The sequence below is a fragment of the Spermophilus citellus genome (assembly GCF_964194105.1).
Source record: "Spermophilus citellus genome assembly, chromosome: 1".
NCBI classification, from domain to species: domain Eukaryota; kingdom Metazoa; phylum Chordata; class Mammalia; order Rodentia; family Sciuridae; genus Spermophilus; species Spermophilus citellus.
Genome location: NC_138182.1, coordinates 149,980,480 through 150,001,854, shown reverse-complemented (window position 1 = coordinate 150,001,854; position 21,375 = coordinate 149,980,480). Strand labels below are relative to the sequence as shown.

The following is a 21,375-nucleotide window of genomic DNA, read 5'->3' as shown; positions in this document are numbered from 1 at the left end:
AGAGCTCTCCAATATGTTAATCAGGCGTATCCTGATAAAAGCAAGTCACTTTTCACAACCCTGGTAAGAGTCAGGGTGAAGTCATATGTCATTTGTCATAACCTGATACTCAGAAGAGTATCAGGGCAGAAACCACCAGACCATATACCCTCTTTAAGATGCAAGTTGTCACTAAGAAACCTGGTAGTAGCTAATAGGGACCCAAAAGCAAGCAGAAACTTCCAAAATTTAATATAAATATTGGAGGAAATGAAAAGACATTCAAGCCACCTGATACTGATGCACACAGGCCAGAGAACCTGATGAGGACCTGGACTGACATCCCAACTCTTATCATCTGCCTGATCCCCTGTATTATCCTCTGCACTCTCGAACTCTGCAGCAGCCTCTTAACCCTGGTGAGAATGGCAACTTCTTACAACTGTGTCCTCAGGTAGCTGTCAGCTCCACCCCAGGAGAAGCCTCTATGGCTTCCTGACCTGGTCGCTGTGGTCTGAGTGAGTGTGCATCTGCTGGACTTAAGATCTAAGACTTAAGACTTTAAATCTAGCACTTACAATTAGCATGCAGAGGGAATGTCTGTAATAGGTCTGTCTTGATTAAGTAGTGTTTGCAGTGTTTAGAGTTGAGTTGATTAAGTCTAATGCAATGCCCAGCAGTAAGGATTGTCATTCCTTGATTAAGAACCTATAGAGAGCTGGGGATGTGGCTCAAATGGTAGCGCGCTCACCTGGTATGCGTGGGGCACTGGGTTCGATCCTCAGCACCACATAAAAAAATAAAATAAAGATGATGTGTCCACCGAAAACTAAAAAATAAATATTAAAAAATTCTCTCTCTCACTCTTTAAAAAAAATCCTATAGAGTGAAATTGTATTAAGTGATTTGAGTGAATAAAACATTGAAAAGGGCAGAAGCATGTGGACATTCTTTATCTCTCCCCTCGACTGCAGATGTCACACTTTTGCCCATCACGACACCTGGGCAACTTAACAAGACCCTGTCTCAAAATTTAAAAATATAAAAAGGGTCGAGAATATAGCCCAGTAGTAAGGCACTTGCCTAACATGCATGAGGCCCTAGGTTCAACCCCCAATATCACAAAAGAAAAAAATAAACAAAAAGGTACTTGCAAATGTGTCTCAGTAGACATCAATCCATGTTTTAACCCTAAGGGAAAAAACTGAGGCATGAGAAGGCACTCAGCATATAGAGAAGCTGAGTTTACCCACAAAGACATGGGAAGAAGGAATCTTGAGCAGAATCTTGGGGGAAGAGTGGGGATTGGCAGAGAGAACAGACAGACAAGCTGACACATGCATAGGCAGGGGAGTGGACCTGATAGCCTTGTGTCCTTGGCTGGTGAAGAGATTAGGAGCCAAGAATACAAAGAGAGAAGGTTGGAAAAGCAAGGATGCAGATTGAGAGGTGAAAATAGAGGTGAGACAGATGACTGGATGGAATCTGCCGATGAGGGAAAACATTTTTATAAACTCAAAAGAGGAGTCGTTTCCTCACCCCAAGCCTGCCTTTGTGTTCAGTTTTGTTTTTTCTTTTTTCTTTTCTTCCTTCCTTCCTTCCTTCCTTCCTTCCTTCCTTCCTTCCTTCCTTCCTTCCTTCCTTCCTTTCTTTTTGTGTGTGTATTTTGCTGGAACCTAGAACCTCATGCATGCTAGGCAAGTGCTCTACCACTGAGCTTCATCCCTAACCCTTATAGTACTTTATCTTATATATTCCCTGGAAAAGGAGAAGAATTCATAGAACTTCTTATGATTTGGGTGTTTTTGTATTCCCTCTCCTCTGGTATCCCATGCTGTGTGTGAGAGAAGCTTTTGTGTAGGGGAAGGGGATTCTCCCACATTCCCCACCCCCAGAATTTCCTCAGACAACCCCATGGTAGAGACTGGTATATACCAGGGAGAATTGACCTAAATTACCTGATGCAGAGACTGGGTAATGGGGCAGATCTCCACTGTCCAAGGACAAATAAGGACTCTTCCCACCCCTTCCTACTTACAATTCACCAGGATTCCCTTTTGCATATAGGTCTTTCTGTTTCCTGAAGCCTTGTAATGGAGGTACTATATGCAGCTTGTAGGATGGAAAACAGTGGGGAACTTAGATCATGCTGGACCATGCACCCTGATACACAGGCAGTGGTAGCTGGCAGGTGGCATCTCCCCCCCCCCCATGTCTTAGCAGGACTGGCTCTGGAAGTCACAGTAGAAAACTTTGCCTCTTTCTCTCTCTGCTATTTCTGCTGTGGCAATCTTACCTCTCCCTAGGAAGCATGGAATAATACAGAGGAATGGCAAAAAAAATTTTTTATTAAAGTTTCTCAATAGCCCCTTCTATAAGGGTGATTCCACTTTAGGTCCTTTGAATTTCCAAGCAATTTCTGGCTGCCCATCAAACAATGTTCTACTCTGCTGTGTGGCATCTAAGGACCTCTGAAATTTGGTCCCATCTACTTTTGTTCAACCTTGCTTTTCACCTTCATATTTCATAAAGTTGAACCAGCAAGGTTTTTCTCCCCACACACATGAACCAGCAAGGTTTTTCTCCACACACAAACACTAGTCACCTCCTTTCACTCACAATATCTTTGCCTGCCCTCCTCCTCTTTTTCCTATTGCTTTTCAGATCTTCCTCTTTATTCAATAGCCAGTTAAAGTTTAATCTATCCCTGAGCACTCTTTTGTCTTGCCAATTGGCCTCTTTTGTGCTCTGAGCACATCTTTGTGTAAGTATAAGCTCCAATTTCCAGCCTTACCAGCTTGTTGGAAAACATGTGGTACCTTCAAGTCTGCACTGCATTGCTTACTGGTTCTTGCATAAACCTACTCACGCAGATCCCTGGCCTGTGCACAGGCTTGTCTCCAAACACTGAGTATTTCTGGAAGCTCCTTCCTTGTTGAGCTGCCCTGTGCCCAGCTCTATCCTGTCCTTAGAGAGGATGGTGGCTACAGCTTGGTCCTCTGCTCTTCTTTCCCACTAATAACAAAGTTGCTTAGGGCAAGATGGAGTGAAGGGAGTAGTACTTACTTCTTTTTTTGAGCTTTGCTTCTAGATAAATCCTAATTCAACACGCCAGTCTATTCTAAATTGTATGTCAACAGCTCTTGCAAATTTTGCTGGTGGCAAAACTTCCAGGTCATTTCTTTACTGATTTTTTCCTGGAGAGGATGGTAGGGTGGTGTCAGTACAAGTTGAACACAAGCACAAGCACCTTCCCAACCTTTTGCGAGAAGTCTCATCGCTTTCACTGTAACTGTAAGAAGAGAGAGGCTGGCCAGGGATGCACCCTTCCTGCCTGAAACCCCAGCTCAAACTGCTAGAGATCCCATGCAACCAGTTGGAAAATTCTTTCCCTGCTCTGAGCCTCTGCAACTTGCGGTCTGTTCTACAAAGCTCTCAGATACCTTTACCCTACTTCTAAGACCCTTGGGGGCAGGAGACATTTTCCATGGGAATTTTAATTTGCGATTTTCCTCACAGAGACAGGATATGACAGAGACTTCCTCGTTTTGTTCTATCTATCTTGATTTTTATAGTCAAGAGCAGAGCCAACAGCACATGTCCTAAGGTGGGAGGTGGGTGAATAATTCTGTCACAAATGAGCTGTCCTCCTGAACTCAGCTGCCAGCCTCTATCTAAAAAGGACTAAGACACTTCACAACAATTGTCTCACTTTGCAAAGGAACGTGAGATTGCTGGGACTTAGCCATTTTGGACGCTTTGCTGCTACCTGAAAGGTATGTGGTTGACTTTCAACACCCGTCTAAACCTCCACCTTTCAGAAATGAAGAGCAGAAAACTAGGGTGGAAGGTGCTGGTGCTGGGAAGAGCATACCATGGTGGGTATCCTCTTAGCTGTGCCTGTAGGCAGGATGGGAGTTTCAAGTGTGGCTAAGGGGTGCCCATTCAGGCAGGCCCCCCCTGAGAAGGCAGGGTTTTGATATATCCCATTTCCCCCAGAAGAAAAGGATTTGAAACCTCATTGAGGCCCCCTTATTGAGGTGATCCATTTCCCTTAAAAAGGGTGGAAATCCTTTTGTGGGTCTATGGAAATCAAACCAGTGCAGGCCAGTGAGCAATTACTGGTGGCTGCTGAGGGCAAAACATCCCACTGGGTGCTTGAGGGGGAAGATGGGAGAATAGACACAGCTTAGGACATGGGGATAAGAGGAAGGCAGAATGCACACCTGTAAAATAATTTGCAAAAGCAGCAAAGCAAAACATAAGTGATCTAAAGAAAGACTCAAGTGCTAAGGGACTACAAGTCAAGAGAACACAGGATGTTGCTTAGGAATTGGAAACTCAGGAGGAAAGAATAGGCATAGGGCTGGGCTGGGGGAAAGGAAAGAGGGAGAAGGAAAAATAGAGAAGAAAGAGAAAGGGGGAAGGAGGGAAATGGACTTCCCCTGGGTGGAGGGTGGCAGTATTTCAGTGTGCACGAGCTCCTATTACTCTTTGTGTCCTCAGAAGGAAATGACCCACAGGTTCCCAAGAGAACAGGGGGAAATGGACCCCACAAGCACGGCAGAGCTCAGTCTGAGGCCCCCTTTTTGGCCATCCTTCTTCTCACTGTGTTCTTCCAGCATGTGCAGCCTCTTATTCCTTCCCCTCATCAAAACCTCTTCACCAGAACCAGAATCTGAAATTCATTTGACTGTGCCTTGTAGTATGTGTATTTCATTAAGGACCAGAGTCTTTAAACTGGAGAGGTTTAGAAAGGGCAAACTTCAGGCAGCCAAATGGGGAAGAGGTACTACTGTTTTGGACCCCTCTGAAGTCACTGACTCTTCCCTTCAGGAAATTGCCAAACATTTCCTCCAATTAAAATCTTTCAAGGTAATGTCTTTAGTATTTAATAATAGAACTGACACCTATGCCTCCTGCCTAAGCAGATGCTGTTGACACTGTTAAGGAGGCTCTGGCTTAAGCTGTTTTATTTGGCAGTGGGATTTTTAAATTTGTATTCATTGATTTTCACTTGCTTGGTTTTGTGGCTGACACCTTGTGACCCAGTCTTTTCTTTGGAACATCTGTGAGATAGCTGATCTGAGTAAAAGTTTGGGTAGTTCCTTACAGCAATCATGGTCTTGGGTTGCAGGAGTGGCTGAGGGTGACCTGACACACAACACAATTGGTAAGGAATCTATATGGACAGAAGCACAGAGTAAGGCTCTAGAACCAGACAGCTCAGGTGAAGGAAACCTTACTACACTACTCACTACCAGTGTGTGCAGGGGCAGGTCCCTTAGCCACTCAGTTCTTATCTGTAATTTAGACTTATTAGTAATAGTAGTAATAATATTCGTGGTACAGGTGAATGCTTGATAGATAATATGTATCAGTTTTTATTACTGTGGGCTCATGCACGTGTTTGTGTGCTTATATGTGTTTACAACCGCCTCTCCTGTAGTCTCAGTGATGAGAAGCACATCACAACAGAGAACTGCAATCCTCTAACAATGCCACAGTTCTGGAGCACACTGCCCCAATCTCTTGCCCCGTTGGGAAATGGCAGCATCCCCCGTCTAGGGTAATTAGAGCAGGTGCTCATTCTGGGAGGCTATCCTGCTCCCAGCTCTTATTACTATCACCTCCTCATGGGAGGATGGATGTTACCACCTAATACATGTCATGACTAATTTCTCAGAATCTGGCTCATACAAATGGGTCTCTAAACATAGTCTGAGCTCCTCTTCTTTTAGAAGGCATTAGCTGGACACTGATATGCTCCTCATGGCTCTGCCCCCATGCAGCTATAATCTATATCTAGAGCCCCAAAGAAAAGATAGAGGCACAAAAGGGAAGAAAGGAGAATAAAGAAGAGGATGAGGAAATGCAAAGCCAGTGTGGACTCTACTTCACTCCTCATTTCCAGGCTTGTCACAGAGACTTTCCTGCCATCTGCTACAAAAGGCAAGAGATCAGACTGCCCTGCCAGAGCTTTGACCCCGCCTAAGGCCTCAGTTTGTGCTAATTATTGTGTAAAAAATTATTCCAATAATTACTGGCTATTAAAACAGCCTGGCCCCTTCCAGAGGGGATGCTGACGTCTCCCTTTGAGGAATCTGAGGCATAAAAATGAAGCCATGCTGACTTGTCCCCCTGCTTTTTCCTACCACGTTTGAGCTCTGGGACCACCATTACCTGGCCCACTCACTTCTCAGGCCATTGCTTCTCCCTCCCATTGTATTCCTGTCAGCCTTGAATCCTTCCCAGCTCAGTGTGTGCAGGGGCAAGTCCCTTAGCTACTCGGTTCTTATCTGAAATTTAGACTTATTAGTAATAGTAGTAATAATACTCTTTGACTGCTCTTCTGTTGCATGACCCAGTGGCCTTTAAATTCCTCCATCAACACCTTGCCTGTGGTATTGCTGACAGTGTGGCTGAGGCACTAAAGCCGCAGGATACTGGAAGCACATACCATGCCAAAAGTCTGCAGAAGGAAAACCAAATAGTGAGGAATATGAAGGCAGAAGGCAGAGGAGGGAACTGAGGAGAACTGGAGAGTGAAAACTCACTGTAGACTCTCCCCCTTTGAGGGTGAAAAGAGAGAGAGGAGTGAAAAGAGAGAGAGGCAGTCTCTGGAAGAGATAGAAGTGGTTTCTCCCATTGTTCAAGCAAAGATTGAGGTTCATCCAGTGACAAAAACTGCCTAAGATCCTACAACTAAATGAAGGAGAAATATGGAGAGGCTTGTATGAATTCAAAGATGCTCATTGGTCATCAGACTCTGAGATGCTACTATAGGCCCAAGGGGACACTAGAGTTAAAGGGGTCAGTCCTTGTCTGAGCTGGGATTGGTTCTCCTGGACTATAGGTGGAAGAAGGGATGTCTAGATGGAATGACTCCATCACTGAGGCCTCAAAGATTCTACAAACACAGGAACAGTGGCCAGTTGACCCCCTGGAAGCACCACCTGAGATCTCAGGCCTGGACACACATTTCCCAGAATGTTACTAGAGTTGGCAGGCAGCCACCAGGAGCACACTCCATTTTGAAAAAAAAAAAGAGTAGAACTATGTTTTTTCCTCTGTTTTGTGGACCTGATATTCCAGGACAAATAGAAGTGAAAACAAGCTTGGGCTTGTGGTGGTGAGGAAAGGAGAATAAAAGAATCAGATTCTTCAGAGATTTCCCTTTGTTTGGGGAACTCCACTAACTCCAGAGGAGGGTGGTACTGAGCCCCCACACAATGTATGGCTCTATTCCTGGCTCTGAACAGGAGCTGCTTCCTCTGGGATGCTCAGGCCTGTCCTCTTGAAGCTGTATAAGGTAGAGCAAGGCCAATGATGCTATTAACAATGTTGCTTGGTAAAAATAGAAGCAGATCTCACATCCGGTCCTGGTTTAAAAAAAGCCAGGTACTGGCACATTTGTAAGAAACTCAAGAATTGTATTTGACAATAATAATAATAATAATAATAATAATAATAATAATAATAATAATAATTGAGGCAACAACAGATCACAGGCCTTATGGGCCAAGTCAAGCTGCCATGTGTCACCCCTTTGTCTCTCTCCAGGTGGCCCTTACTGCTAATGGAGGATTTTCCAGTATCTGTGGATTTTTTGAAGCAAGTACCTCTGCCCAGCAATCTCTTCTTCCTCACCTACCTTCTCCTTTTCCTTCAGCATGAGGAGGCAAATTCAGGTAATGCTTCTGACCTGCACCACTCTGTAGCTCATCCAACCAGGACATGAGCACCTCAGCTCTGCCTACCTCTTGTGCCAAGTGCTTTCAGGGCTGAGATCTTATAAAACAGGACCAGTCATTGCCACTTGCTAAAATACAAAGAGATTCCCATCCCAGTTTTTAAAGAGCCGCTTCCCCTGGGCACCATTCAGCCACTTCATGCCTCTCCACCATTTTGCCAGCCCTTAGGACCCCTCTTACAATTCCTAAGACCCTGAAGTTGGGCATGCAAAAAACAAGGCAGGAAGGTGCTAGGAAACTCTTCTTGATCTGTGTTTATGCTTAACCAGTTAGTAAATATTTTTAACTCCATCACTTGCAGAGCTTTTGAAGAACAGGAAAAATTTCTCCCAATTCTACCATTCACAAAAGAAGCAATCAGCCAGATACAGTGGTACACACTTGAATCCCAGTGGCTCAGGAGGCAGGAGAATCAAAAGTTCAAAGCCAGTTTCAGAAACTTAGTGAGGTCCTGTCTCATAATAAAACAGAAAAAAAGGGCTCAAGGTGTGGCTCAGTGGTTAAGCATCCTGGGTTTGATCTCTGGTGAAGAAGAAGGAGAAGGAGAAGAAGAAAGAAAGTGCAAATTAATTATGCAAATGAAATTTCCTAATATCTTTGTCTGGGAACCAGGGGTATCAGAGTGACTGAGGCATAGGTCAGATCCTTAAGCAGCTCATGATCAATGGAGCAGAATGTATGTGACATAAACAACTGCAAGAAAACCATGTCCAAAGACTTTGGGTGACAGCTAAGCACAACTAAGAGCAATTCTCTTTCCCCAAGAAGCAAGGAGAGGCACAGAGAGGAGGTACTGTTTGTGCAGTGCCACTCAGGGTGTACATTCTCCAGGAAAATGAAGATAGAGGGTAAACTGAGGCAGGGAAGAGAACCAAACATTGAATGTTTGGTGAGATAGTTGGGAGACCCTGGAGAAGAAAGCTGCCAGGTTGATGTTGGCGATTCACTCAGTAGGCAACAAGAATCTCAAATTACACAAAGAAAGATGTGTCCATAGTCTATGGACAAAGTGAAGGATGGAAAGGAATCCAGGGTGATTGGACTTTGGACAGAGGTTTTAACTGAACTTGGAAAGAAGGAAATATATGAGTTTGGGGGAGCAGAGTGACCACATGAAGACACCATGGAGGAAGAGAATGATCAAATGAAAGATCATGATATATTAAGTTTCAACAGCAAAATTTGGGTGATCTTCCCCCTGGACCTTCTTCTTCCCTCTATCCCTGAAGGTTCTGGCCTTCCCAAATTGCTTTAGATCTTCTATTCCTCTTGGGTTGAAACAGGCCAAGTCTTCTCCCAGTTTAGGGGGGGGGGCTGTATTTTTTCTAATGACATCCCTATTTCCTACCTATTCCTCCCCATCCCATGCTGCCAACTTCTAACCACAATAGTGACTCTGTGCTTGTCTATTTAGTTCTGTGTATAAATGGAATATTGTGGAGATGATCCCTCCCTGGGCCACCTGGTTCCCCTCCCTATTCTCTTGGTATGACCATTCATGGAAGCAGGACCAGTAAGGGATCTTCGATTAAAAAAAAACAAAAGGCAACAATAAAAAGGCTTATTAATGCGGGGAAAAAACACACACAAAAAAAACACATGCCCCTTGACGGTAATTCCTGAGAGACTTACAAAAGGAAAAGTTGAGACTTTTGATAAATATTCACTGACAACTTCTGAGAAAGTTTGTGAAATACTTAACATCAGTACAAAAAAATAACAAATTGTATCTTAAAGAGACATTAAAAAGACAAAGGAGGAAGAATTATGGCAATTGCAATTATCCCTTGTACTTCTGTGATGAGGGTCAATATTGAAATGATGAAAAAAGGAAAAAGAACTAATTATTGAAAGGTAAGTACATACTAAAATTTTGGAAAACTGCTATAATAGATTTGTGAGAGTCTATGTGGAGGACCCAAGCATGAACTTAGGGCCTATGTATGTCACTGGCCTATGTATGTTACTACCTAAAATAAATGCCATATACCAAAGAAACACTGTTAAGACAGACAACAAAACATGAGTTCAGTAATAAATATGCTGAGCTTCTGATAATACCACAACATTACAGTTCTTTAGAATTTTAGATTCATTACATTATCTGCTTATCTATGTTTGTAGATATATTTAATAATTCTAGTTAATATGATAGAAACAAATTACAATTTAAAAGTGGATGTTTTATTTCTGAAGTTGGAATTATTTGGTGGTAATAGACACATTCTTTTGAATAGGAAAGTATATATTTAAATTATTTTATTATGAAAAATTTTATGTATGATAGATTAAGTGGCATTTGTTGTTGGAGAAGAAAAAGAAGAACTATTAAAGAAGGATTCTTCAGCAGCCAGTTCATGGGGAAATTTTCTGCCATACAATGACTAAAGAACTCATATTAAAGGTCTTCTATTCATTATCAATTGTTTTAATGTGTTTTTCCTAAAACAATTGCCTTGCTTTGTTAGATTCTGTCAAATTATGAGTTTTCCTATACTGTAGACTTTCTAGAGTTTGTCAATGACAGTAATAGGAAAAGACATTTTCAAAATTATTAATAAGAATTACATGGAGAAATATTCATAAGTACCAGAAAATATTTGTTCCTCTTCCCCAGAGTTATCTCTGAGTCCAAAACTATATAGGGAATGTAGCCTTGGGATAAAGAGTCTTCTTCGACCAAAAAATTGTGTATTCATATATTCTTCATATTCTGTTACTCAAAAAGTTAATTTTCCATGTATTCAAGCTATATGACTCATGGCATCTATATCTCCATATGTATGTATTTAATAAACTCATATGTAAGACTTACTCTGAAAATAAAATGGGTAGTCTTTATGAAAATCCATGGATCAGGAAGCCCTCATAGGTTATTTTAAATATTTTTGTTTTTAGAAGAGTTATATGTGCATGGTATATTTTTAATTGTAAAAGCTGACAAATGGAAATAAGTAAATAGTCCTATTATGCAGAAATTACCACCACAACAATTTGGTGTCTCTCCTTTTCAATCTTTTTTTCTGAACGGTTATGTAAATATTAATTTTTTACCCAAGATCGTAGAGTAGTTTTCATATTGGTTTTGAAACTTTCTTTTTCTTAGCCTAGCATTGCATTTCACTCAATTCCCTGGCCAGATTTACATATTCCCCCAGATAACATCTATACCTGGTTGGTTCAAACCTATAAACAGTCCAGCACCACACATTGTCTCTGGTTGTCATGTTCCTTATGTGATTTAGCCTGTGCACTCATTTTTTTTCATATCAGTTACTTGTTCAATAAACCGGGTGGATTTTCTTCACAGAGGGTCTCATCTTTATCGTTTGAATAGTCTATTACAGATTTCTAAACTGCAAAGTGATATAATTATATTTGAAGATTGATTTGGGTCATTACTCTGGCTTGTCATCCTAGAGGAGGTCAAGGTGATAGGCCCTGGGGAATCCATACTGGCCATTGTCGGGGAAGAGGTGGATTTCCCGTGCCAATTGTCACCACTCCTGGACGCTGAAGACATGGAGATCCACTGGTTCCAGAGCCAGCCCTCGGATGTAGTGCACCTGTACAAGGGGCGGCAGGAGCTCTTCGACCGACAGATGGCGCAGTTCCAAAACAGGACCAAACTCGTCACGACGGAGATCAGTTCTGGCAAAGTCGTCTTGCTGCTCCGCAGCGTCGTTCCATCAGACGAAGGCCTGTATGGATGCAGCTTTCTCTCCAACAACTTCTCTGGTGAAGCCATCTGGGAGCTGGAGGTAGCAGGTTCGTGCTGTGGCCAAGAACCAGCAGGGACAGAGGAGAAAATGATCAATTTAGATAGGGCGGCTTTGCTCAAGTAAATATACTATCAGTGAAAATTCCTAATTTGTTGGGGGGGGTGATTTTTTTTTTTTTAAACAAAGGATAGGTCTATTTGCAAATGGACAAGAGAAGCAAACAGTCTCTCTCTCTCTCTCTCTCTCTCTCTCTCTCTCTCTCTCTCTCTCTCTCTAGTACACACACACACACACACAACAGTGATCCTTAACACATGAAAAGGTTATCATTTTTACTTAAAATGAGAGAAAGGCAAATTAAAGTTATATAAAGATGTAATCTTTTAATCTTACAAGGTGACAAAAATTCAAAAGTTTGACCCCACATTCTTGGTGGAGCTTTTGGGGGGAAGGGCTTCTGCTGTTTTGTTAGTGGAATTCAAAGTCCAGGAGCTTGAGGACAGAGGAATTTGGCAATAAATAACAGGACTTCCTGTACATCTGTCCTTAGACATTGCAATCCCACCTCCAGGAGTTTAACCTAAATATATATCACCAACACTTTCAATATGAAAAAGGCATTCATTTATGCTAATCTTTGTAGTAAGTTTTATAATTGCAAAATAGTGGAAACTGCCTAAATGTCCACACATAGAAGATGAGCATGGTTCACACACAATGTAGTGATACACTCTCTGCTGCTAGAAAAAAATGAGGATCTCTTTGAATGAGTGTGGAGGAATTTCTTGAATATATTAAGAGAAAAAAATCAAAATGATAAGAAAGTTGGATAATGTGTGTTTTTGTGTATAGGAAAAGAAGGAGGAGGAACATTGCAAAAGGAAACAAAGACCTGTCTAAAAAAAAAAAAAAAGGAAACAAAGAAAGAGGCTAGGGATACAGCTCAGGAGTAGAGCACTTGCTAAGCATGTGCAAGGCCCTGGGTTCAATGCTAACACTACAAGATGAGTGACGGCAGGGTGGTGTGGGGTGGTGTGATGGTGGTTCTGTTTCAACAAGAATAGGGCTATATATAATCTACAATAATAGCACACATAACACAAGCATTTGCGCTTTAGAGAATCAAGACAGAGGACAACCTATTGGAATTTGGGGTAGAAAAATTCGTTATTGTAGAAGGACTGTCCCTTGAATAACACAACTAAGGCTTTCTTCATTCCAAATGTCCTTCAAGGTATTACTGTCCCCACATGCCACTGCCAATCTAGACTATCATTTGCAATCCATGGAGGGTGGGATGATTGCTACAAAAGCCCACACACATTAAGAACAGTCTCTGCTCCTGGTGCCTTATGGAGATTGTAACAGTTGCATGAACGTCCCACACAACTACTGGGAAGGTGCCTGATCATTCTCACTCTTTCTGCCTCTCCCAGGGCTGGGCTCAGATCCACATATCTACATTGAAGGCTTTAAGGAAGGAGGCATTCAGATGAGATGCACCTCCAATGGCTGGTACCCCAAACCCAAAGTTCAGTGGAGAGATCACCAGGGACAGTGCCTGCCACTGGAGTCTGAAGTCATTACCCAAGATGTCAAGGGCTTGTTCAATCTGGAAACATCTGTGGTTGTCCAAGGTGAAGCCCATCGCAACATGTCTTGCTCCATCCAGAGCCCTCTGCTGATCCAGAAGAAAGAGTTTGTGGTCCAGATAGCAGGTCAGTAGGTGCTGGCTCATCCTTCTCTTCCTAATCATCATGTTCTCTATGTCAGTTGACCCACAGGACACATTGGTACTGAGAACACAATGGTACTGAGGCCTGGCTGAGAATCCACTATCATGTCTGTGTTCGATCCCCAGCACCAGGGTGGTGGATAGATTTTTTGTTTTATATTTTATCACAGTTTTTTTTAAGATAAAGATGTTTTCAAAAAGACCTGTGAGATAAAAGCATCCTTTTTAAATAAATTCAATAGACACAAATTATTAAATTGCCACAAGAGTTTCTAAAGGATTGCTCTTCACTTTTGCACTCATCTCTTTTTTTAAGTGTTTTAAAATTTTTTTATTGTACATGATTATAATACATTTTTAAGTACTACCAAAGCAAGTAGTTTAAAATAGGTCTTTCTTGTATCATGAATGCCAAGAAAGCAGTTTCCCCTAAGAGGTTACAAATATTTTATAATCTTTTTAAAAATTTTATTTATGTAAGTATGTATATGTGTATAATGTATATTTTCCTGTTAATAATTTTGCCATCCTAGATAATACAGCATTAAAATGTTTAATTACAATTTACAGTATTTCTAGAAACAATTGTGTGCATACACTTAATAGTAATCAATATTTGCATTAAAGTGTCATCATTGATTCATTCATTGACTTTTTAAAAATATCTTTTTTATTTATTTTTATGTGGTGCTGAGGATCATTCATTGACTTTTTGATGAAAGTTGAATCATCTCTTGATCATCTGGCCATGGTTATATAAGTTATTAGTTATATAAGTGACATCTACAGTCACTGTGACTCTTGGCCACATCCTTCATGGGGGCAGATCTTCCTGGGGAGCCTCGGGAGCTGACAGTCAGCAGGTTACCAACTTTTTTAGCAGTTCTTCCAAAGGTATGATGACAACAGATGTAAGAGGCAATTGTTTGCAACTAGGCAGAGAGACTATTTGTGAATTTGACAGAGAACCAGGTTTCAGATATAAGCATAAAACACCTTGAATTCTCAATTCCTCCAGATGAAGGGCAAGAGTAAGAAGTGGTGGAAGGTCACAGCTGTGGTCATAAAAGTTCTAAGCAGGAGCAGAAGGGACAGGTATACCAGTGCATCACTCTCACTGGCTCGCATCTCTTTTTTTTTTTTTTTCTTTTTTTGTACTGGGGATTGAACCCAGGGGTACTTAAACACTAAATCATATCCCCCAGACTTTTTATTTTTTATTTTGTGACAGGGTCTCACTAAGTTGCTTAGGGCCTGGCTAAATTGCTGAGGCTGGCTTTAAACTTGGGAACCTCCTGCCTCAGCCTCCCTAGCCAGGATTACAGGACTCCACCACCATGCCCACCCAGTGCGTCTATTTTCACTCCAATGTGCAGCACTTTCTCATTCAGGTGGACAAGTTCAAGTTCAACTCTTTTCCACCTGATCCTACCGAGAGATGCCAGGATAGCTCCTATTACACCTATTTTACACTTGACTCTAGGGTGGCCAGAATGTGTAACCGGTCAACTGAAGACCACTGTGAAGATTTTCCAGCCCACGAGGTCCTAACCATTTGTCTCTCTCAGTAGTAGCCTAAATCAAGACAATCCCTGCGGGGTGTTTTCCAGATGTATTTCTTCCCGGAACTTCCCCTTGGAAGAGTGCTTTTTTAGGAACCCTGGTGGCACTGCCGCTACTCCTGGCCCTCTTCGCGATGCTGGCGTTGTACTTCTTGCACAAGCAACAGCAGTCTCAAGGTATGAGGCAGGCCAGAGAATCACCCTCCTACAGCTGGCTTGGCCTAGGAGGAAAGTGGTGGCAGCAGCGTCCAAGGACCCACGGGCAGGAAGGGGACCCAGGGTGGCTTACAGAGGCACCATCCTATTCAGGCAGAAACAGGACCTGGAAACAGGCAGAGGAGGGCACATATTAAGGCTTCTCTCTTTCTTCCCTTCAGAAAAGCTAAAGAAACAGACAAAGAAGGAACAAGGTAAGCTGCCCCAGAGGCGCTCTGTGTCCAACATCCCTGACCAACAGAGGGCGCTGGGTCAAAAGGCAAGGACCCCAGATAAGGGCGGAGGGTGGAGTTAGGAGCAGGGCTGAGTTAGGTTAAGTGGGACGGAGGTTTGTTTTTACCCTTACCTACCCCAGAGCCTGATTGCTTCTGGCCCAGAGTCCCCTCCTCGATGCAGGGGGGGGGGGGGGGGCAAGTCTGTGCACTCTGGAGAATGAAGCCTCACCATTCATAGATCTGTCTTATGGAACTTATTCCTCAACTTGAAAATTTTCCCTCCTTTCGTTTCTTCTGCAGGAAAACTGACTGCACAGCTGAGTAAGTTCAGGTTGCTTCACCGATAGTGCTGGCTGCCAGGGGACATCTAGAATGGAAGGAGGAGTTCAGTGTTTTTCATCTGCCTTTGGGGAGAGATAGATGGCACCAATCTTATTCTAAATCCTTTCTTCTGCACCTCTTCTCTTCGAAACGAGCTGAAAGGACAGGCTGCCTGTGGGTGCTAAGCTGCCACTAAAGTAAATAGGATGAGGCATCAGAATCTGCAGATGGTGGCCTTTTATAGGGCAATGCAGAGGCAACGGTGGGGTTAAGGTTGGCAGTAGTTTAAGACTAAGGAACCTCTTCCCAGTGACATGTTTTGGGAAGGTGGTTCCATTCATCTGTAAATTGATATTTTCTGTGTTCTGCTTTCAGAGAAGCTTCAAACAGAGCTTGGTAAGTGATGCCTATTGAAATTATTCCTTGCTGTCCACATTTTTGTAAGTGGTGATTGTCTCATCTCCCAACCAGAGATATGATGCCTAGACTGGAACCCTGCTGGCAGTGTGGGTGGCAGGAGAAAGAGGAAAAAGGCAGGGAGAGGGAAAGTTGTGTACAAACTCTAATGTGAGCGGGGAAGCTGTGGTGTCCTGATATTCTAATTCCATTTCCCTCTGCTGTTTTAGAGTGGAGAAGAACTGAAGGTCAGGCTGGTAAGTGAAGATCATTTCTCTCCCACAGTTTTCAATGTGTTCTCCAATTTATATCCCAATTAAACCCATCATAAATTGAAAATACTGCAAGTAAAAAATGCACTTAATATGCCTAACCTGCCTAACTCATAGCTTAGCAACACAGCATACTGTAAAGTACCAGTAATGGCTATAGCTACCCAGCATCTGAGGAGAGTATGGTAACAGGTATTGTCACTAGCCCGGGAAAAGATCAAAATTAAAAATTTGAAGTATGGTTTCTACTAAATGTGTATGACTTTTGCTTCATTGTAAAGTCCAAAAATTATAAGTCAAGCCACCATAAATCAGGGACTTACATCATAAGTCTACATCTCAGCATCTTGATCACTCACTCTGATTAACTTACGATGATTCATTCTGTTTTCATTCCATAATCTCATGTCACTTGTTAGAAGTTATACTCAAATTTTACTTTCATATTTATTTTTATATTGTTATAGGACCTTAATATATTGTAAACCATTGGTTCCAACCCTAGTAGCTTATGACATTACCTACACTCCTGGTGCCCACCTGCAAAGACTGCCTTGTGGGTCTAGAGTGGGCATGTTACCATGTATTTATTTCTCTCCATACCTCCCAATTCCCCCCCCATTAGTCAAACAGTATGTCTTTATTTTATATGTAATCTTACAAATGTTTCTTATTTATTTGTTTGTTCTAATTTATTATACATGATAGCAGAATGTATTACAGTTCATAGTACACAAATGGAACACAATTTTTTATTTCTCTGGTTGTACACAAAGTAGAGTCACACCATTTGTGTCTTCATACATGTACCTAGGGTAATGATGTCTGTCTCGTTCCACCATCTTTCCTATCCCCACGCCCCCTCCCTTCCCCCTCCCTCCCCTTTGCCCTATCCAAAGTTACAAATGTTTCTATTTTGCCATATGCATTTTAGTTATATAAGTGGCATCTATAGTCTTATTCAGAAGAACTCCAAATAGCCACCCCCCCCTTTAAAGGTTCCATCACCTCTCAGTAGTTCCAAGCTGAGGACCAAGCCTTTAACACATGGGTTTTGGGAAACATTTCAAATCCATACTATAGTAATATGTGTTATATGTAGGTTTTTAATCCTAGAATCCACCATTTTCTGGGTGTTAGGTGACAATACAGTGATTCTTCTGTATTTACAGTTTTTCCAATGCCATCTAGTACACTATCCATAATTTCCCCACTGATGTGAGGTATCATCTTTAGTGCATATTCCACTGACATGTCTAGATGGGACTGTATATTGGGCCACTTATCACATCATTCTTTTTATTGCTATGGCTTTCTTTATGCTCGGGATTTGGCCCCAGGGCCTTAAACATGCTAAACAAGCACTTTACCATTGAGCTACATCCACAGCCCTTTTTTAAAAAAATTTATCAGAATCTCACTAAATTGCTCAGGCTTGCCTCGAGCTTCTGATTCTTCCTACCTCAGTTTCCTGACTAGCTGGGATTACAAGTACCACTGTGCCAGGCTACTGCTATGGCTATTATAGCAACTAAAAGTACAATTTCTCCTTTCCCCTTTTTACTTTCTTTTTAACTTTAAAAAAAATTATTAGAGCTCTATAGTAGTTGGGTTCATCCTGTCAAACTCATACATGCATAGAATTTGAGTTCAGTTTTCTACTTCCTGTTTTAAGTTAATGGGCCTTTAAAAATATAAATTATAGATACATTTATGAAGTTCCTAAAAATATCCAAAAATTTATTTGCTTGGGATTGCTTTGAACAATATTTTATAGACTTGAGTTATTCTACCCAACAGGTTTGTGTTTTTAAAGTTCTACTAGTTATACAAAACCAGATATAATGTTTAGAACACTGAAAATGTTGTCTATTGATTTTAGTCAAATCTTTGTTGCAAAACAGAAATCTACTTAGTATGGCTCACATTAAGAAAGGAGGTCTAAGTGGTTTACACTTGTAATCCCAGCAATTCAGGAAGCTAAAGCAAGAGGATAGTGAGTTCAAAGTCAGCCTCAGCAATTTAGCGGGACTCTAAGCAACTTAGTGAGACCCTGTGTCAAAATTTTAAAAATAAAAATAAAGGGGCTTGGGATGTAGCTCAGTAGTAAATCCCCAGTACCAAAAAAAAAAAAAGAAAAGAAAAGAAAAGAAAAAGAAAAAGAAAAAAGGTCTACTGAGGAAAGACAGGTGTTTAGAGAATGTTTTAGGACAGGAACCATGCTGAACTTTTCCAGTCAGAGTTTAAAGATTCATCCATTGCTGAAGACATCCAGACTGCTTGTACTGGGTCTTTTTCCAGCACAACTTCAGCTGCACACAGCTTTGGTATAACCACAGCCCCAAACCCAACCCCAAATTCCAAGGAAAATATCATGGTGGACCCAGACATGTCTGGAGCCAAACCAGCTGTGGGGGTGAGGTTATTTGATTCATGGGCACCCCTCATGCATTTTGAGCCTCCCTCAAGATTCCCCAGTTATTAACTCAGCTCTTTCCCTTCTGTTTGGTTTCAGAGTGGAGAGCAGCACAACAATATGCAGGTGAGCTGAAAAACTGACTTGGTTTGGCTGGATATTAAATAGAAAAGATGAAAGATCTGAGATTAGAGGAAGGGTCTTTTCAGGAGCCAAATACAGAGCCAGAACACAGAAACATACAGGCACATTTGTACACATATAATGTGACACACTGGCACTATGCATGCACAAACATGCTCCCCCACACGCATAGCTTTCTAGGTTTTACTAGGTTCATTTCCTAATGGGTTGTAGGCTGTTTCTTGGAACTATTGGCAGAAGAACACACAAGAGTATTAAAAGAATCTCTCAGATCATCTCATAAAAGATATTTGGGTTCCCATACATCCAATAGGTAAGTTTTGGGGGGTGGATGTTGGAGGGCAGGTCACTGGACTAGACTATATCTCAGAAGTTCCCTTCAGTTTTAAAATTCTGGAATTCTAAAACTAAAGCCTGGAGCTCACATGATGATCTCAAGGTCACAAAGGTTGGTGCACCAGCTGGGAACAGTACTAAACAATAGCTCCTTCCCCTTTACCAGGACTTGGCTCCAACCTCATGAACCTACCTCATTTGCTGTCACTTCTCTCCACAGTACGAATTATAGAATTTAGGAAGCTTACAGTTCAGGGAGGGAGGGAGGGAGGGAGGGAGGAAGGAAGGAAGGAAGGAAGGAAGGAAGGAAGGAAGGAAGGAAGGAAGGAAGGCTGGCTGCAATACTCAGAACTAATTTGCAATGCCACTTTGGGAGCCAGGCAAAGAGTTGGGGGGGCGGGGGTTGCCAGCATGGGATGGGGTGATGATTCCACTTATTGTTCTACCAGGAGAAACTAGATTTGCCTATGGGGGAGGGAACAGAAGGGTCCAAGAACCATCCTCAGCTGGCACTAACCCTGTGCTTTTGAGCAGTGGACGTGACCTTGGATGCAACCACAGCGCACCCGAGCCTGGAGGTTTCTAAGGATGCCAAAAGCGTTTCTTCTCGCCCAGTGGTACCGATCCTTGCAGATGGTTGTCCACAAAGGTTCACTGAGCAAACGTGCGTCCTGAGCCGGGAGCGCTTCTCCACAGGCCGCCACTACTGGGAAGTGCAAGTGGGCCGAAGGAGCCGCTGGTTCCTGGGCGCCTGTCTGGCAACTGTGCAACGCTCAGGACCCGCGCGCCTGAGCCCGGCTGGTGGCTACTGGGTGATGGGGCTGTGGAACAGCTGCGAGTACTTCGTCCTGGACCCACACCGTGTAGCGCTCACTCTGCGCGTCCCTCCGCGGCGCGTGGGCATCTTCCTGGACTGTGAGGCGGGAAAGCTGTCCTTCTTTAACGTGTCGGATGGCTCCCATATCTTCACCTTCACAGACACCTTCTCAGGGGCTCTCTGCGCATATTTCAGGCCCAGGGCCCACGATGGTGGAGAACACCCTAATCCACTAACCATCTGCTCTTGGCCGGCTAGAGGGACGTGCGTCCCAGAAGAGAACGACTTGGACTGCCTGTTACAGCCTTATGATCCCTTGGATACCGACTTAGGTCTGTGGTGAGGCTCTCGCCCGGTTGCAAGACCAGGCCTGGGAAGCTTCCTGGGAATGCAGGTTACTCCTTTGCTCTCTGGCTTCCTCTATAGCCAACAAATACGCACCGACTAAAATGTGAGCAAAGCCTAAAGGCTCAGAGCAGCGGAGGGGGAACAAGAGGTAGGAGTACATTTGCCTATGCAGATGTGTGTGTATAGTTTTCTTTAAGAGGCACTTTCAAAGATTATTTGCATATAAGATTCAGCTAATGAGTAAAAATATAATCGATAACACATGGGAACCAGAGTACTCAATGCGGGAGATGGGAAAGGAATTGTAATGGGGGAACTGGGATGAGGTATTGTGGGACTAGATTAGAAGTATTGGTTATTTCATATAATTGGCACATACTTTTTGTATAAATTTGCTAGCTCTACAAAAATTTATCAGTAATGACACCGCATAAGTAATAAGTTCACCTATGGCTCAGATCCTAGCTTTAAATACTATTTACGACTAAAATAAATTTGGAGAAATGGCTGATTCCAAGGGTGGGTAGAGGAAGTACAAAAGCCTGTACCATCTTGGTGTACAAAGTAAATAAAAAGAAAAAAAAAAACGGTGCTCAGAAACTGATGGGCAGGAAGAACAAGTTCAAGAGTTCTATTGTACAAAATAATGACTATGGTTATTAGCAGTGTATTGTATGCTTAAAAATCACTGAGTAAATTTTAAATGTTTTCAATTACAACAAAAAATGTGAGGTAATTAATTAGCTTGATTTATCCATTCCACAATGATTATGTGTGTGTGTGTAGCTTGCCATTCCACAGCCCCTCTGTGAAGCACACAGAACTTTATATAGATATGTATGTGTGTACATATACATATAAAACACCATAAATATATAATTTTTATTTGTCAATTAAATATTGAAAAATAAAGAAAAGCCTGTGCATAAAGCAAAAGTACATAGGTGCCAGCTTGGAGAGGCTTCCCTGACCAATTATAGAACAATTTGAACATCAAAATAAATAACAGTGTATTATAGTGCATTGAATGAGACCATGTAGACACTTAATTTCTTTTTGTTTTTTAAGAAAAAGGATTTTTTTTTTTTGGTACCCGGGATTGAACTCAGGGGCACTCAACCACTGAGCCATATCCCCAGCCC

At 42.2% G+C, this 21,375-nt stretch overlaps 1 protein-coding gene across 3 annotated transcripts; it reads left to right on the top strand.

Annotated features, from left to right (window-relative positions):
• Positions 1 to 3,562: 3,562 nt before the first annotated feature.
• BTNL9 (butyrophilin like 9) lies at positions 3,563 to 20,952 on the top strand. Of its 3 annotated transcripts, none has more exons than XM_081289232.1 (11): positions 3,563 to 3,755; positions 7,543 to 7,670; positions 11,154 to 11,501; positions 12,892 to 13,173; positions 14,801 to 14,929; positions 15,130 to 15,162; positions 15,484 to 15,504; positions 15,880 to 15,900; positions 16,131 to 16,157; positions 18,688 to 18,714; positions 19,603 to 20,952. In XM_081289232.1, exons 2-11 carry the CDS (start codon positions 7,559 to 7,561, stop codon positions 20,226 to 20,228), a joined length of 1,626 nt encoding a protein of 541 aa, XP_081145358.1. In that variant the 5' UTR covers positions 3,563 to 3,755; positions 7,543 to 7,558; the 3' UTR covers positions 20,229 to 20,952. The 3 variants fall into 3 exon arrangements, with proteins under 3 accessions (XP_081145358.1, XP_081145359.1, XP_081145360.1); XM_081289233.1 differs by having other exon boundaries at positions 3,563 to 3,857; XM_081289234.1 differs by lacking the exon at positions 15,484 to 15,504.
• The last annotated feature ends 423 nt before the right edge of the window (positions 20,953 to 21,375 follow it).

Bases quoted from the DNA above. Each gene is read 5' to 3' on its own strand.
- BTNL9 (XM_081289232.1), top strand. From the start codon at position 7,559: ATGGAGGATTTTCCAGTATCTGTGGATTTTTTGAAGCAAGTACCTCTG. The intron at 14,930-15,129 runs GTATGAGGCAGG...TCTTCCCTTCAG, and splicing joins CAAGCAACAGCAGTCTCAAG to AAAAGCTAAAGAAACAGACA. The intron at 16,158-18,687 runs GTAAGTGAAGAT...GTTTGGTTTCAG, and splicing joins AAGAACTGAAGGTCAGGCTG to AGTGGAGAGCAGCACAACAA.